Raw genomic sequence first — 18191 nt, 5'->3', positions numbered from 1 at the left:
TAAAAACAATACTACAGTTTCACTGCTTCAAATTTTATATCTAGTTATATTTACACTGCAATCTTAGCATCTCTGCTGGGTCATGGTTGAAGTACATGTTGGAATCAAGTTGGGTTCCAGCTTATTGACAGAGACAACACAATTGCACCACATGGATTTGACAGGAAAGTAATTACATTGTTGTCAAAACAAGTTTAAAACCAGCTCAAGTTAGTGTTGAATCTTCTGAATTTTTAAAAAACTCAGTTAGGTTTAATCAGCAAGATCCACTAGTGGTGGCCCAGTGGCTAGCACTGCTGCCTCACAGTGCCAGAGACCTGGGTTCGATTCCCAGCTTGGGTGACTGTCTGTGTGGAGTTTGCACTTTCTCCCCATGTCTGTGTGGGTTTCCTCCAGGTGCTCTGGTTTCCTCCCACAAAGATGTGCAGTCCAAAGATGTGCAGCTTAGTTGGGGCTATGAGGATAGGGGAGGAGGCCTAGGTAGGGTGCTGTTTCAGAGGATCAGTGCAAACTTGATGGGCTGAATGACCTCCTTCGGCACTGTAGGGATTCTATGTTTCAATATTTGGCAGGAAAGCTCTGCACAATATTTTAAACTGCTGTCTCACTGATGAACCTATCAGCAGTAAATGTATAGAACATAGAATAGTACAGCACAGTACAGGCCCTTCAGCCCCTGGTGTCGTGCTGACCATTTGTCCTAATCTAAGATCAACCTAACCTACACCCCTTCAATTTACTGCTGTCCATGTGCCGGTCCAAGAGTCGCTTAAATGTCCCTAATGATTCTGACTCCACCACCTCCACTGGCAATGCATTCCACACACTCACCACTCTGTAACGAACCTACCTCTGACATCTCCCCAATACCTTCCTCCAATCACCTTAAAACTATGTCCCCTCGGGACAGCCATTTCCACCTGGGGAAAAGTCTAGCTAGGGGAGAAATGGTCCGTGACTGGAGGAGCACGTGGAGTGGATTCTCTTGTGTTCACAGCCATAGTGAGTCGTCTCTCTACCCTTGGTCATGCTCTCCCTCACTGGTACCAGCACCCTAAAGGAGCACATTGGTCAAAGCAGCAGAGTAGGAGTGGGAGGCTACGAGGAACAGCAACAGCACCAAATGGGCTTGCTGGGCCCACCAGGGCAACTGGAGTCTGGGACAGGGCAGAGTGAGGAAGTGAATCTTGGCACCTTCACAGCCATTCAGAATTCCTCCTCAGCAGTAAAATGTCCAAGTAGCCTGGAATAAACAAGGTACTGCTTAGCTAAAATTAACACTGCAGGATTAATCTCAGTATAAGAAATATAATATTTCTGAAAAGAGTGGTAGAACTAAACAATACTGCACATCTGTATTTTTTCAGCTTCCTTACTTGTTCAAGACTGAGATCTCAACATCTAGTTTACTCTTCTCTTTCATCACCTTGTTATGGCAACTTCTCCACATCTCTACTGTTGACAGTGCCTCAGCCAGCTGGGACTCCTGCAGATGAACCAACCAAACATAATTCATACTGGAATTGATTTTTAAAAAAATTAACAGTGCACATTTTAAATAAAACAACCGAGAAATAATATAGCCAAACATCCTTAACTGAAAAATATCGTTTAGGTTACATGAACTTGGCAGCTATACATTTACAACATTTTTCTGAAAGTATCAACTAGCGTTAATGAAGCTAGTTAAGAAAATAGAATTGGTATTAAATGGGAGTGTTTTTTGGTCAACGTCAGTGATATTAATACTGTGTATGCAATACAGGAGTTCAAAATCTGGCAGATAAGTGCAGGGGACTCTCTGGCAGGGGAATTACGCCTGGTGTCCCGGTTGCTGTTTTCCCTACAAAAGTACTTAATTACCTGTAAAATTCTTAGAAACATCTTGCGGTGGTAAAAAGCACTATCCAGATACAAGTCTTTATGTTTTCATTCATAAACTGTCAAATAGTGTCTCAGTACTTCGAGTAGCTATACTTTATCAAATCAAAGAAAGTTTAGAATCATACAATGCTTTCAGCACAGAGAGAGGCCACTTGGCCCATTGTAGCTGTGCTGGTCAAAAATCAAGACACTCAGCCTAATCCCATGTTTCAACATTTGTCCGTACAGGTTATGGCACTTAAGGTACATCCCCAGACACCTTTAAGCAAATGAGGGTTTCTGCTTCTGCTATCCTTTCAGGCAATGAATTCCAGACTCCCACAACCCTCTGGGTGGAAAGGTTTTTTCTCATCTCCTCGCTATTCTTTCTACCAATCATTTAAATCTATGATCCCTACCTAGAGACAAGAAAGCCGACTTATGAAATCCACTGATCTTTGTATCTCTGGGTGCCAACTTGGAAGTCCGGCGATTGCATCATTTAGGGTACCGGTTGTCCCAATGCTTATTACATCGGTTCATGTCTAATAACAAGGGTGGAACCCTCTGGGAGTGCTTTGATAGGTCACCAGGTCAGTTCAAGGGTCAGTGAACAGTTCTTCTTGAGGCAGTCAGTTTTGGGAAGTGCTGCCTGCATGTGTCACACCGACAGGGACAGGAACAGGTCCCAGTTAAGTGTAAAAATTAAAGAGCTACAGGGAGCAGACTTTTCGAAGGCCATCAGGGCAAAGGTACTCCTATGGAGAAATGGTATCCTGTTTGGCATAGCAATCAATCTGAAAGTGTACTCAGGAATCCAGGGGATAAGAGTCTTGGACAGGGAGATTGAAACCCTGCGAGGTAGGCCATTTTTAAAGCTATCCGAGTGGGAGCGATTTGAAAGGAGAGACTGTTGCAGGTGACGTTGGGAATCCTTGTGACAAGAGTTTCCACAAGATTATTTGACTTTGCGTTTCCTGACGTCTGGGTGGGTTCTTGAGAAATCCATAGACTTGGACTTGATGGAATCCATCATTCACTCTATAGTGTGACGTGCTCAACAACAGTTAGTCTGTTGATTGACATTTCTTCATACTTACCTTAAATGTTCGAGCACAGGATGCATATTGTAAATTATTTTAATTCTCTAAACAACTTGTGTAGTAAAGTTTGATTTTGTTTGTTCAAAATCTGTGCAATCTTGTGGCTTTATTCTAAAAGCAGGCGTCTTGAAACTCAACCGTTACCAACTTTAAAGGAATTGTTAATGGTCCCTAACTGGATCGCCACCCAACGTCCCGGTGTCTGGCCAAGGATCGTAACATCACATATTTATCTTTAAAAGGAGGCTGGATATTGTTCCATTACCTACTTTAATGAACTGGATGTGGTTCAACTGAGTTCTTTCGCGATTTAATCAGTTTTAGAATTGTGTTAAAGTACTGGGGAAGCGTATTTCGTCACCTTGTCAATTAGCTGACCGTTGAGCAGCTCAACAGCATCTTCACTACGTTCTGCGCGCTGCTTCTGAGCCCTTGTCGCTTTCTTCAAGGCTTCCTTATCCCTGTCCCCTTTCATTTGAAATTGCCTCAGTTGCTCTGTCAGGTAATCTAACTCCCCCTTCTGCTGCGAAATAGTACGCTCAAAATTCTGAAAGAGGAAAATTGAAACAAACAAGTAAATTGCTCCAATTGGAGGCTGCTAATAATTGCTAAGGAAGACAAAAAAATTAAAGTCAAAAACAGATTGTGTAACAAGGCATGCAAAAAAGGCCTGCATTTACATAGCAACTCACCAGATCTTAAAACTTTTCAAATACACTTTAGGCACAACAAATTAATTTTTGCAGTTGACTTAAATATGTGGGTAAACACAAGAACACTTTGTGCAAAGAAAGATCATACAAGCTGCTATGTGATGATCAAGTAGTCTGTCTTCACTATTACTTATGTGCTCATGTCCCAGAGAGTGATGCAAGAATCCACAAGTGAAGAAGTGTACTGACAGATTTAGTACTATTCACTAATGAAAACCTCCACTTATATTTTTCACAAAATATAAACCTTTCACTTGATGCATGTAACTTTAGCCAATAGCAGGCCTAGCTAGATGTCCACATCTCAAAAATAAACACACTTCACTTGAATAGCTTCCAGTTGTTAGTGACTGAACTACCTTACCAGGAACAATAGCACAGGAGATTTGCTCACAACAAAGCAGAGTTGCAGTTAGTTACTTATTAAGCCAATGTTAACATTAATCCGCGTCCTCCTGTCCAGCTTAATAACCATAAACTACACTAAAAGTAAACAAAATTGGGATTGTCGGCTTGCAGGCCAAAGAGCAAGTCTGCACATGTACTCTTGTTGACACAAAAGATAGGAGACACCAACAACTGAAAAACATAACATTTCTCCTATTGCCAGGTGACTGTTCCCATAGATAATAAAACTCAAGATGATGGAAGGAACCCAACTAGGATCAGCAAAACACAAAATGCGAAACAATTTAGACGCGTAGTCAGGGTTCTGTAGCATGATGGCAACATCTGAACAGCACCTCCAACTTAGACTAGATGCTTAAATCCTGGAATGGGGCTTGAAGACCCAAGTGCCCAATTCAGAGGTGACGAGTGCAATCAAGTGAGAAAATCTGAAAGAAAACTGGTGAGAACATGAACTTCCAAATGTACCTCAGGGCACAGCAGATTCCTTTTCAATTTTAGCTTTGCGACATCAAATTAAGAATGATTACCCTCATCTGGACGAGCATGCGATTGTTATCTGCCTCTTTGCTGCGAAGCTGTCCTTGTAGGTGGGCTCGTGTGGTTTCAAGTGACTTGGAGAGCTCTGCTGCGGCACGAGCATTGTCCTAAAGGAAGCAAACAAAGTGGTCCAGTTACTCTTGATATTTATTGTTCCCAGGTAAACATGCGTAGTTCAGCTCAGGACTGCTCGCCAATAGAACCTAATATTTTTAGATATTTGACAATGAACAGGTTATAGCTCATAAAGGGCAGCGCGGTAGCACAGTTGCTTCACAGCTCCAGGGTCCCAGGATTGATTCTCGGCTTGGGTTACTGTCTGTGCGGAATCTGCACCTTCTCTGTGTCTGCATGGGTTTCCTCCGGGTGCTCCCGTTTCCTCCCACAGCCAAAGATGTGCAGGTTAGGTGGATTGGCCATGATAAATTGCCCTCAGTGTCTCAACAGATTGGGTGGGGTTACTGGGTTACAGAGATGGGGTGGAGTTGTGGGCTTGGGTAGGGTGCTCTTTCCAAGGGCCGGTGCAGACTCAATGGGCCGAATGGCCTCCTGCTGCACTGTAAATTCTATGATTCTATGATCACATGGATTTGCCCCAGTAGCTGGTGGGAGCATTAAATACTTTGAAAGAAATAGTACTAAATCATCAAGAAAGTTACAGACTATTCATAGCCAAATGCAGCATCCAGTCAGTCTGAAGCAACACCGTGTAGTTAATTCAGCATTTGAACTTGCTCTGATATTTTGGAATGGAATCATGGTGTGGCTGAGTCAGCTTGCGTTCCTGCTACCAGAGGTTCGCCATAAGAACAATCCAGGGCAGCACGGTGGCACAGTGGTTAGCACTGTTGCCTCATGGCACCGAGGTCCCAAGTTCGAGCCTGGCTCTGGGTCACTGTCCGTATGGAGTTTGCACATTCTCCCCGTGTTTGCGTGGGTTTCGACCCCACAACACAAAAGATGTGCAGGGTAGGTGGATTGCTCCTTAATTGGAAAAAATGAATTGGGCACTCTAAATTTATAAAGAAAAGAAAAGATGAGAACAGTCCTTCTTAAAACCTTGCTTTAGAGAGACAACTTTCTATATCTCTTCATTACAGAATAGGATGGAACTAACTCAGACCAGCGTACAATTATTCTGTCTACTGATCTTAATGGGTTCAAACTGCACAATGCCCAGAAGCAAAAGATAGTAAAGAAAATCAGCTAAACTTTCCCTTTATTCTTTTTTAGTATCTTAAATTAATTTCTCCTACTGTGAGCGCCCTTTCTGTTGATTCCCTTATTTCCCCTTTCTTTAATTGTTCCCCATATCATCATTTTGATCCATGGCTGCTGAATGGATATATTGAAGTCGAGCAGAGGAATTCAAAAGTTACAAGAGAGCACTGTGCTAGCCCGGACAGCAGAATTCAGACTTTTTGGCACCCGAGAGATCGGTGGGACTCAGTTGGATTGGTTGGCTGATGACCAATGAATTGGCCAAAATGCCATACTCTGTCCGGCAACAGATAGTGATTGGATCTTTCCCGAGTGGGATAATGTTTTCCAGAGAACCAAGGAAGGACAGTTGGGTCGCTGCAGGCTGAAGAGGAAAGAAGCTACTCTCTCTCTCGCCTTTTTCCACAAAATGTTGCATAGCTGTACAGGGACCTGAATGAATCTGCAGTGAAAACCATTACACACTGAATACCTAAATTGAAGGAAAGTGTATTAGAAGACAACCATTGGAAACAAATGTTCTTATTCTTATACTTTTACCATTATTTTTCACCCCTAGTTTGTCTGTCTGCGTGTAGAGGGTGGGGCAAGTTAAAGTGGAGGGTTAGGAATTAGAAAGTACAAAACTGGTGACTGTAGCCAAGGGCCAAAGACATTGCGTGTTTTTCTTAGAATCATTTGTTAATTTCAATTCTGTTGTGATTCTGGGTCAAATGGGGTTGGAATTGATTCCACACTATCCCAGGGAGTCATAATACTTCTTACAGACTCGATGAAATAAACTTTTCCTGATTTACCTTAACAAAATCGCTCAGGGGTGGCACGGTGGCGCAGTGGTTAGCACTGCTGCCTCATGCCGCCAAGGACCCGGGTTCGATCCCGGCCCCAGGTCACTGTCCGTGTGGAGTTTGCATTCTCCGTGACTGCGTGGGTCTCACCCCCATAACCCAAAGATATAGAACATAGAACGATACAGCGCAGTACAGGCCCTTCGGCCCTCGATGTTGCACCAACATGGGAAGTCCAAAAACTAAAGGCCATCTAACCTACACTATCCCATTATCATCCATATGCTTATCCAATAAACTTTTAAATGCCCTCAATGTTGGCGAGTTCACTACTGTTGCAGGTAGGGCATTCCACGGCCTCACCACTCTGCGTAAAAAACCCAGCTCTGACCTCTGTCCTATATCTATTACCCCTCAATTTAAGGCTATGTCGCCTCGTGCTAGCCACCTCCATCCGCGGGAAAAGGTTCTCACTGTCCACCTATATACAGGTGGATTGGCCACGCTGTTATGGGAGAGGTGTTTTCAGAACCCCAAAATGAATCATGGAGTCCAACCAACAATGGACTGTTGCTTTTGAAGCGCACGGCTTGTTCCCTAGGTGTGGTATTACAATTATGAACACGTGGTTTTTAAAACAAAACAATGTTTATTCCATGAACTCAACTTAACCTTTTAAAATAAACATTGGATCTCTTAACACCCCTTACTTCAAAGATAACCCCGAAATAATACACTACCCAAGCCTGCAAACTGTTCCTATACACATCTAAACGACTTCACCTTCATAAAAACAGTAACACCAGGTTACAGTTAATATATATTTTCTGCCGGATGGGAAAGATATATCAGCCTGCAGTCCCAGCACGTTTTCATGCAGCACACAGCCAACACAGGCACTTCTCAAAATGCTCTCTCAGGACTGGCATTCTCCTTTCAAACAGCTCTCAGCAAAACACACAGACACTCCCAGCTTTCTCCTCAAACTGAAACTAAAAACTTCAAAATGGCTGCACTAAAGCCCAGCTCCACCACACTCTGACATCACTGCATTTCTTAAAGGTACATTGCTTGAACATCCATTTCCTAAAGGTACTCTCACATGACAATGCTAAATTGCCCCCTAATTGGAAAAAGAATTGGTTACTCTAAATTTATATATTTTTTAAAAAATAAATAAAAATAAAAAGAGCCCAGTTTCTCTAGTCTCTTGTCTTTAGCAGCTTAAGTCTCCTGGAAAAATGTTTTGAGCCAAAACCTGGTAGAACCCAGATTTTGAAAGTAAGTAAAATTGTTCCAGAGAATTCTAGCTATGTTTACTTGAAATGGCAGTTGTGTAACATGCATGACCCTATTGTTTTGCAAATTATGATATAGGTAGACACCTTAACAGAAGCAGACATTTGCAAATTTTGTGACATGATGTCTCTCACTGATTCCAACTGCAGAGGTATCCCATGACCAAATAGATGAATTTGGAGGCAAGGAAGTGACTCATCAGGTCTGTGGCTTGCTGCTACTCTCACTTTCTTTTAAAAAAAAAATTAAAAAAATTTATTGTCACAAGTCGGCCCACATTAACACTGCAATGAAGCCACTGTGAAAATCCCCTAGTCGCCACACATTCTAGCGCCTGTTCGGCCACACTGACGGAGAACCCAGAACATCCAAACCACCCAACAGCACGTCCTTCGGGACTTGTGGGAGGAAACTGGAGCACCCGGAGGAAACCCACGCAGACACAGGGAGAACTTGGGCAGCACGGTAGCATGGTGGTTAGCATAAATGCTTCACAGCTCCAGGGTCCCAGGTTCGATTCCCGGCTGGGTCACTGTCTGTGCGGAGTCTGCACGTCCTCCCCATGTGTGCGTGGGTTTCCTCCGGGTGCTCCGGTTTCCTCCCACAGTCCAAAGATGTGCGGGTTAGGTGGATTGGCCAGGCTAAATTGCCCTTAGTGTCCTAAAAAATATAAGGTTAATGGGGGTTGTTGGGTTACTGGTATAGGGTGGATACGTGGGATTGAGTAGGGTGATCATTGCTCGGCACAACATCGAGGGCCGAAGGGCCTGTTCTGTGCTGTACTGTTCTCTGTCTATGTTTCTAACGTGCAGACTCCGCAGACACTGACCCAAGCCGGGAATCGAACCCGGAACCCTGACGCTGTGAAGCAACTGTGCTAACCACTTGTGCTACCCTGCCGCCCTACTCACTCTTTTCTGAAGACAGTGATGATATGGCAATATAGGGTAAAATCAGTTATCCTTTGCTCCTGGTGGAAAGTCTTGCTCATTGAGAGAGGACAAAGATTCTCCAACCCACAAGGGAAGAGTGTAAAGCTAACCGAATGGCACAATATGGAAAGAAAATGTGCTTGAACATTGTGTGCGAGCTTTTGCATAAAATAAATTGTGTTAAAGCAAAGAGGCCACTGCTCTCGCAATTATTAGCCACAAGAAATCATTCATAAAACTAGGAGCAGAAGGAGGTCATTCACCCCACTTTGTTGCCCATTCTCCATAACCCTTCAAGCCATTTCTAATTTAAAAATCTGTCCTGGCATCCACTGCACTCTGGGGTACTGAATTCCACAGATTTGAGACTCTTTTGAGAAGTATTTCCTTCTCATGTTCTAAATTTGCTACCCCTCATCCTAAAACAATAACCTCTTGTTCCAGATTGCCCCAAAGGAGGCAACAGCCAATGCACATCAACTTTGTCAACACCCATCATCTTATACACCTCAATTAGATCTCCTCTCATTCTTCTAAACTCGAGAGAGTATAGGCCTAAACTGCTCAATCTCTCTTCATAGGATAGACCCTAAAATAGGACATGGGATCGAATACAATACATTATAAAGAGAAAACAGTCAGCTCACTTCAGTGATGCTACTTCAACCCCTCCCCTCACCACTGCACACTCACCTTTTCTGTTTGATACTGAATATGGAGTTGGTCAATCTGATTTTCAATCTCCTGCAGTTTCATTGACAAGCGCTGAACAGTGGCATGAAAAAAATTAAATACAACTTATGAGGTTTCAGAATATCCATGTTTTCTGTATACCTGTGTATGTGATGCATTAATCTCCTGACTGCCAGTTTTCAGGTCCTTACATTACATATTTACAGTGGTACCATTTAAATATAGATATATTGCTATGCATGTAAATTACTCTTTTGTGTGTCTGACCAAGGGACTTCCGGTGGTGACCATGATTTGATCGGTCGCACACAAGGTGGTTCCTGCCTTGAGGTGCCAGTTTTGGATCTTTTTATCCAATTAATGGGGGACTTTGATGGATAAAGTGTGAGGAGAGTGGAAGGTGACTGTTTCTTCCCCAGATTGGAATCTGTATGTACTTTGTTTATTTTGTGCTACGTTGACATGTTTGTGGGGGGGTTGGAATAAAATATATTTTAAAAAATGTTTCTGACCAAGATTTTAGTCACTGTTACCACTGTCCTCTTCCTTAGTCCAGTTGACCATTTTAGTGCGATTATGCCTTGGGTTATTTTGCTATATTTGAGGTGCTAGATAAATGAAAGCTATTGCAGTATACCTCTAGTGTGATCATAGGCATTTTATTATCCTTGATAATAGTTATACCTTGATTTCTCTACAGGAATCAGCCTCTCCCTCACCCAACTAAGAATTGTTCATGTGCGTGCCTTGGCAGGCTCCTTGAACATGGGTGGCAATACAGTTGAAACTATTTCTCACACATGCACATACAAGTGTCCAAGGGATTATCCAATGGTGGAGCTGCTGGGAAATACATTTTGTTTCACCTAACGAGCTATTTCTGAGGGCACAATCCATATCACTCTGAATAAGCAGGACCCAGGTGTCATTCGCTTTCCCCAACCCACATACAACATCACCAAAGTGCAATCAGCTCCACTCACTGCATTTTCTGCTTCTGACTGGGCCAGCTTTTCAAGGAGTGCTTCCTTTTGCTCAAGCAGCCTCGAGGCGTCAGTCTGTTAACAAGATAAGGGGAAATTATACAATGCAGCTCTATCTAAATACACTGAAAGACCTGAACAAAATGGTTCTTTGCCAGCATTCTGTGAAATGAATATGCTGCAACCACGATATGAACAAGATACGATGTAAACATGCATTGGAAACAGTTAAAAGAAATCCTTTCAGGTTTTGAAAGCCCATTTAAAAATAATTTTAAAAAGACTCGTGGATGTCCCAAGACACCTGTACGTCTGCAATGTAGTCACTGTTGTAATGAAAGAAACAAAGCAGCCGGTATTTACACAGCAAGCTCCCACACAGCAATGTAATAATATACTCAGTTTTAGATTTTACATAATCACTTTTAGATAATCCATTTTCTGTCTCCACAAATACTACCAGGCTTGCGACGTATTTCCAATATTTTCTGGTTTTATTTCAGATTTTCAGCATCTGTACCATTCTGCTTTTGATTCAGTTTTAGTGATGGGTTTTGAGGGATAAATATTGGTCAGGATCCTGGGATGAACTCCCTTGCTCTTCAAAATGGTGCCACAAAATCTTGTGTGCCCATCCGAGGGTAGGCAGGATTAAGTCTGATCTGAAAGACAGAACTTCTGATGGCCTTCCACTCCTTCAGTATTGAACTGAACAATGAGCCTGGATTGTACTCAAAAGTGTTGTGGTACGACTTCAACCCACCCATGACTACATCGAATTTGGAGGCGGGAGCGCTACCACTGAGCTTTTGTTGACAGTTTTTTAAAAAGTCACCTTAGATACGTCAAATGATCTGAAACGATAATCGAAATCCAAACAATAAAGTGAAATCTTCAGAAAGCTTTTCAATTGAATACGCTACAGAACAAAATCAAAATTACCCCGAGACTGTTAAAACCTCACCTCCTGAGAATGATGTTCCTTAAGTAGCTGCCGAACCGATCGATTTGTTGCGTCAAAGGTTTCCAGTTTCTGCAGTAACAACTCCTTCTGCCGCGATAGCAGATTACTTTCTGACATAGATATTGGCTTCTCCTTAAAATATAGAAAAATGTGAAGTTGCTACAGATGCATATGGAGGAGCAACTCATTCGAAAAGACCCTGAAAAATACACTGAGTCATCCTCTTATACAGTTCCTATGTCAAAATAGTAATCCCACTTCAAATGTGCTAAAATTGGCTGTAAAGCACTCTGTGACGTCCAGTGATCCTGAAAGGCACATTACAAATGCAAAGCTTTTTATCCCCTCTCAATTCTTCCTTTCCTCAATCAAAATGACACAGCCAATGTTAGAAATTTGCATTAAGAAAAATCACACAGCCAAGTCTGCTTTCAACTGTTTCTGAGCAATGGCGAACAGTATACCTGTACTCAGTATTAAGCAAGTTCATAATGCAGTATTCAACTTTCTAGGGGAAAATAATTATTCTCCACGGTCACCACAAAACTGCTGGGGAACTCTTCCCACAAAATCATAATTGCTTATTTATTGTTGCTCATCCTCGCTTCTAACAGAATCATCACATCACCCACCATTTCTTAGTGATCTCCTCTAATAGGCTAGCAAATGCATCCTCTTGTGCTCTGCCACATAATTAACAGGTAATGTATCAATCATAATTTCCCTTGCCTGGGTGAGTACAGCTCCAACAACACTCAAAAAGATCGACAGATCATACGAACATTATATTGCACCAAGGACTCAAAGAAGAGACCTAACTAGGGGGAGGAGAGGGTCCAAGAACGGAAGATTTAAAAAATGAGGGGTATGTGATAGAGCATGGTGCAGAATAGCGAAGAAGAACTTGATGGTCACAGTGTGACAAGCTGGAGCAGGTAACATAAACCTACAATATGCAACACAGTAAATCCAGAGGTGTAAATAACTGTAAAAAAAAAAAATCAAAGCTATATGTTCTTTATCTGAATGCTTGAAGCATTTTCAACAAGAGGAGTTGAAAGCTCAGATTACAACATAGGGGTTTGGTGTATTAGCTATTACAAAAACATGGTTGCAGGGTGATCAAGATGGGTGCTCAACTTTCCAACGGAACAGACCAAAGGGGAAAGGAGGTGGGGTAACGTTGTTGATCAAGGGAGGTTTCAGAGGCGTGCAAAGTTGTAAAATAAAGATATAAAGCGGATAGTGATTAGAATCGTTTTTTTATTTGAGGGTAGCCAATCCACCTACGCTGCACACCTTTGGGTTGTGGGGGTGAGACCCACGCAGACATGGGGAGAATGTGCAAACTCCATATGGATAGTGACCCGGGGCCAGGATCAAACCCGGGTCCCCAGTGCCGTGAGGCAGCAGTGCTAACCACTGCGCCACTGTACCGCCCAGTTCTTCAACAATCTTTTTTTTTTTTAAATTCTTTTTATAAATTTAGAGTACCCAATTCATTTTTTCCAATTAAGGGGCAATTTAGCGTGGCCAATCCACCTAGCTGGCACATTTTTGGGTTGTGGGGGCGAAACCCACGCAGACACGGGGAGAATGTGCAAACATCACACGGTCAGTGACCCAGAGCCGGGATCGAACCTGGGACCTCAGCGCCGTGAGGCCACAGTGCTAACCCACTGCGCCACCGTGCTGCCCTAACTTCAACAATCTTAATGCTGAATTGCCTGATCCAGTCTCCCAACAGTACTCTCCAGGTAAACAGTGGTTTTGGTTTTAACCCAATTCTTTGCAGGACCATACTGATGCTGATCGGTGATACAGTCCTCTTGGACAGCACAAGGCAAAAACACATGGGTAATCACTAAACCAATAGATTTAGCTTCAAAATTGTTCACAAAGATAGCCGTGACATTCTTCTCTTTTACCTCCTTGTCTCGGAGCTCTATACATACTTAATGCTACATGTTTTAGAAACTTTTTAGTTCTGGCAATAAAACGCTATTAAAGAAACACCCAAGTAAAAAAGAAAACAATGGAAATTGGCAGGTGATGAGAAGGACAGATTTATCAAATCACATGAAGGATCATGTAAAAACATTTAACCTTTCTGACAATCAATTTTGTTTCACGTGTTCAGCATTTGCAGTTCCCCATTAGCAATATGGGATGTGCCAGGATGAAAGGCATCAAAATGCAAGCTGGAAGGGTAAAATAAATATTGTACTCACCGTGCGCAATTTACTGATGGCACTGCGCAGGGCTGCAACCTGTTTGGCTGCAGCTGCCCCATCCAACTCAGCCTCAACCAGCATTTTCAACAAGGTGTCCTGATCTTTCCGCCAGGGCTTCTTTTCTAAGCTGTGAACAACAAGCAGAAGTGATAATATGTGTGGCAAGACATTTTAAATTGTATTATTTTAAAGCAAGACAGAAGTGGATATGAAGCAGAAATGAAACAAAGATTATGGGCGGGATTTTCCACGCAATCTGCTGCTTATTTCAGAGGTAGAATTTTCTGCTCCCGCCACTGTCAAACAGGCTTTGCGTTGAATGCACTCTCGCCTCCAGGAACCTGTAGCGGGGGTGCACCGCCAATATAAACAGCCAGAAAATTCCAGCCATTGAGATTTCGGAAGACAAGTAAGCAAAGGAGAGGAAGGACAGCCTGGTGGTGCAGTGGTTAGCACTGCTGTCTCAGGGCAACAAGGTTCCAGGTTCAAATCGGCCCAGGTCACTGTCCGTGTGGAGTTTGCACATTATCCCCATGTTTGTGAAGGTTTCGCCCCCACAACCCAAAGATGTGCAGGCTAGGTGGATTGGCCACGCTAAATTGTCCCTTAATTGGGAAAAAAATTGGGTACTTTAAATTTTAAAAAACCTCAATAATTTTCAGATTGTTTATTGCTTATATATTTTATATTGCTTAATTATTGCTTATATATTCTGAAAATTGTTATTTTTCTCCTTACATTATGTGACTGCAAAATAGGTAAATTAGCCCTCTTCATTCTTCTTGACCGGTTTGCAGTCTTTGACACTGAAAGTGTCAACTGGACTATAAACATTAGCTCCCTTCTCTCTCCAGATGCTGTCAGACCTGCTGAATTGTCCAGTATTTTCTGTTTTTGTTTCAGATTGCAGCATCCTCAGTAATTTGCTTTTATCCATCTCCAACATCTCTCCACTGTTGACCACCTAGATGGAACTTCTCTCACAAGGTTCAATTCTAATCTTACCATAGCCAAAGTATCACTTCAATAGCTTATCTTCCTGCTCCTAGACAGTTACCTCTGGTATTCCCCAAGGATCTATCCTTGGCCCCCTGTTTCTCATCGACATGCTACCCCTCAATGACATCAACTGTAAACATGGCATTAAGTCTGCACATGTATGTTCATGACACCCAGTGCTACCTTACCGCCACTTCTCTCAATTTCTCCACTTCTGCTATGTCTTTGTGAAATGCAAATAAGCAACATCCGATGTCTACAGGCATTTTTGTTTCGCTCAGTTAGCTGGATGGCTGGTTTGTGATGTGGAGCAATACCAACAATGTGGGTTCAATTCCCATACCGGCTGATATTATTCACAAGGGCCCCACCTTCTATACATTGTCCCCGACCACACGTCAGCTCTCAAGGGGAGTGTAGCTAAGGTCCTCTGGGACTGTGATGGTATTTACAGGTATTTTCTTAATCCCCTCAGTATATCATCAATTTACATCAAGCATTATTTGCGTTGGCTCTCTGACATCAAATTTTTCGGAGGGCAGCATGGTAGCAGCGGTTAGCACTGTTGCTTCACAGCGCCAGGGACTGTAACTACGGGATTTTCACAGTAACTTCATTGCAGTGTTAATATAAGCCTACTTGTGACACTAATAAGAGTATATTATTAGACTGCTTATCCAACATCCAATACTGGGTGAGCAGAAATGTAGAATGCATAGAAACCCTACAGCGCAGGAGGCCATTTGGCCCATTGAGTCTGCACTGACTCTCTGAAAGAGCACCCTACCTAGGCCCACTCCCTTGCCCTATCCCCATAATCCCACCCAACCTGCACATATTTGGACACCAAGGGACAAATTTTGCACGGCCAATCTACCCAACCTGCACATCTTTGGGCCATGGGAGGAAACCGCAGCACCCAGAGGAAACCCATGCAGTCACCCAAGGCCGGAATCGAAACCATGTCCCTGGCACAATGATGCAGCAGTGTTAACCACAGTGCTGCATCCAATTAAATATAGAAAGACTGAATCCATTATGTGTCTTCCCTGCGTAGGTTGTAGAATTCCCTCCTCCCACCTCTCTACCTTGCTTTCCGCCCGTAAAACATTTCTAAAACCTACCCCTTTGCCCAAGATCTTGGTTATTTGACCCAATACCTCCTAATGTAGCCCAGTGTTATTTTTTGTTTTATAATGTTCTTGTAGTATTATTGTTGTCAGACGATATTTGCCATTTATCAGTCAATCCACCCTGTCCTTTTGTATCCGACCAGCTTATTTTCTGCCGTTTGCAGTACCTCCCATTGCAAACTTAGGATTTAATTTCCTGCTTTCAAGTCACTTGATACATTGTAAATAGCAACAGCCTCAGGACTTAACTAAAACATTCAAGTATTATCCACCTACACATTAATTAGCCCAATGAATCAGCCTTTGTTCTTCCTAGCTTCAGCCAAATTTATAATTGATTTTAGTCGGATTCAGCTGTCCTCTTAATATGGTAGCCTGATCCTCGGAAGGTCTCTCAACCCAGTGCTCTCCAGGGGTCTCTTGGAAGTGGCGAAAATGTTGACTGCCAACGTTATCCGGTGTGTTCTATGTGCTCACGAGTCCGAGTTGCAAAACACAATTAAGCGGCTTGATGATATGGAGGAGAGACTCCTGTAAGTTGAACATGCTGCTGCCTCTGCGGAGGCAAGAATTCAGTCCTTGAAAAACCGGCTAAGTGGCATGGCAGAGGTCCTGGAGAATAGAGGTCGGAGAGAGAATGTCCAAATTGTTGGTCTGCCAGAAGTTGTGGAGGGTAAGGCACCCGTTAGGTTCAACTCAAGCTGATGCAAAGGCTGGGCGTTTCAAATTAGAAAGGGTGCATCGTACCTGATCTTTTGAGGCCAAGGAACGGTTTTTAATCTCAGGCCCTTAATCATTCGCTTCCACAACCTTCAAACTCACCAGAAGGTCCTGGAGACGGTAAAGGGAGGCGAGGCCTGGCTCCATGAAGGAGTGAGGATTTCCTTCTTCCAGGACAAGCGACGAGGCTTCAATTAAGTTTGAAGGCAACTCAAGGCTGCTGGAGCTATGTTATGCTTTATCCTGTGACCCTGAATATTGTATCCGACAACTCTTGTCAAGTCGTTCGATAATCTGACCTTGGCTTTGATTCAATCCATGAGGGGCAAGGATTTGGATTAATGGCTTGCAACTCGGACCAACTTGAGCTCTAATCTGGACTCTTGCCCTATCATGGTGTTGTCTGATATAATCGTCCTGTTAAAGGGAGTTGCTATTATATGTGCATTGATTGAATGTCTTCTGCTTCTCCTGGAGTGTTTCGGGGATGCTTATTGTATTATCTTATATTAGTCATGGTAGATATGCCGTGTGCTTATTATCCGTCATCTTTCTTTTAGCATCCAAACATTAATCATGGCAGGACTCAGTGGCATCATTGCCGAAGGGGTCCTGCTGATGGATACAGGTCTTTATGGATGGGTGTAAAATGCGGAAGGTGCATTAGATTCCCATTTCCTTGTTGGCCTTTCTTTTCTTTTCTATATTCTGGAGAAGGTATCCAGTTGGTAAAGGCATTGTGGCCATAGAGTTAATCCGATTGGTTCTCAGTCTTGATGAGGAACGTCCCCTTCGAACTATGATGAACTATAAAACGATGATACGAAGTTAGGTGGTCAGGCAGGTAGTGCTGAGGAAGTGGGGAGGCTGCAGAAGGATCTAGACAGTTTGGGAGAGTGGTGCAGGAAATGGCTGATGCAATTCAACGTGAGAAAATGTGAGGTCTTGCACTTTGGAAAAAAGAATCCAAGCATAGACTACTTTCTAAACGGTGAGAAAATTCATAATGCCAAAGTACAAAGGGATCTGGGAGTGCTAGTCGAGGATTCCCTAAAGGTAAACATGCAGGTTGAATCTGTGATTAAGAAAGCGAATGCAATGTTGTCATTTATCTCAAGAGGGTTGGAATATAAAAGCAGCGATGTGCTATTGAGCCTTTATAAGGCTCTGGTTAGGCCCCATTTGGAGTACTGTGTCCAGTTTTGGGCCCCACATCTCAGGAAGGACATACTGGCACTGGAGCGTGTCCAGCGGAGATTCACACAGATGATCCCTGGAATGGCGGGTCTAACATATGATGAACGGCTGAGGATCCTGGGATTGTATTCATTGGAGTTTAGAAGGTAGGGGAGATCTAATAGAAACTTACAAGATAATACATGGCTTAGAAAGGGTGGACGCAAAGAAACTGTTTCCGTTAGGCGAGGAGACGAGGACCCGTGGGCACAGCCTTAGAATTAGAGGGGGTAAATTAGGTGAATTGGACATTCTGAATTTTCCCTCAATGTACCCGAACAGGTGCCAGAATGTGGGTACTAGGGGCTTTTCACAGTAACTTCATTGCAGTGTTAATGTAAGCCTACTTGTGACAATAAAGA

At 43.0% G+C, this 18191-nt stretch overlaps 1 protein-coding gene across 5 annotated transcripts in view; it reads right to left on the bottom strand.

The window, feature by feature from the left end:
- Positions 1-18191, bottom strand: part of odf2a (outer dense fiber of sperm tails 2a) — a 47177-nt gene that overhangs the window by 17635 nt on the left and 11351 nt on the right. For 4 of the 5 annotated variants that reach the window (XM_038781552.1, XM_038781551.1, XM_038781555.1 and 1 more), the window contains exons 6-12: positions 13739-13868; positions 11508-11639; positions 10544-10618; positions 9561-9632; positions 4618-4734; positions 3328-3513; positions 1377-1486 (exon numbers count right to left, since the gene is read on the bottom strand). In XM_038781552.1, the coding sequence (XP_038637480.1) occupies positions 1377-1486; positions 3328-3513; positions 4618-4734; positions 9561-9632; positions 10544-10618; positions 11508-11639; positions 13739-13868 (822 nt within the window). The remainder of the gene's footprint in view (positions 1-1376; positions 1487-3327; positions 3514-4617; positions 4735-9560; positions 9633-10543; positions 10619-11507; positions 11640-13738; positions 13869-18191) is intronic. The other variant, XM_038781554.1, reaches the window with a different exon arrangement.

Source organism: Scyliorhinus canicula, chromosome 21, assembly GCF_902713615.1.
Source record: "Scyliorhinus canicula chromosome 21, sScyCan1.1, whole genome shotgun sequence".
NCBI classification, from domain to species: Eukaryota; Metazoa; Chordata; class Chondrichthyes; order Carcharhiniformes; family Scyliorhinidae; genus Scyliorhinus; species Scyliorhinus canicula.
Note: the sequence above shows the minus strand (reverse complement) of the source record. Positions and strands in the feature narration are given on the sequence as shown.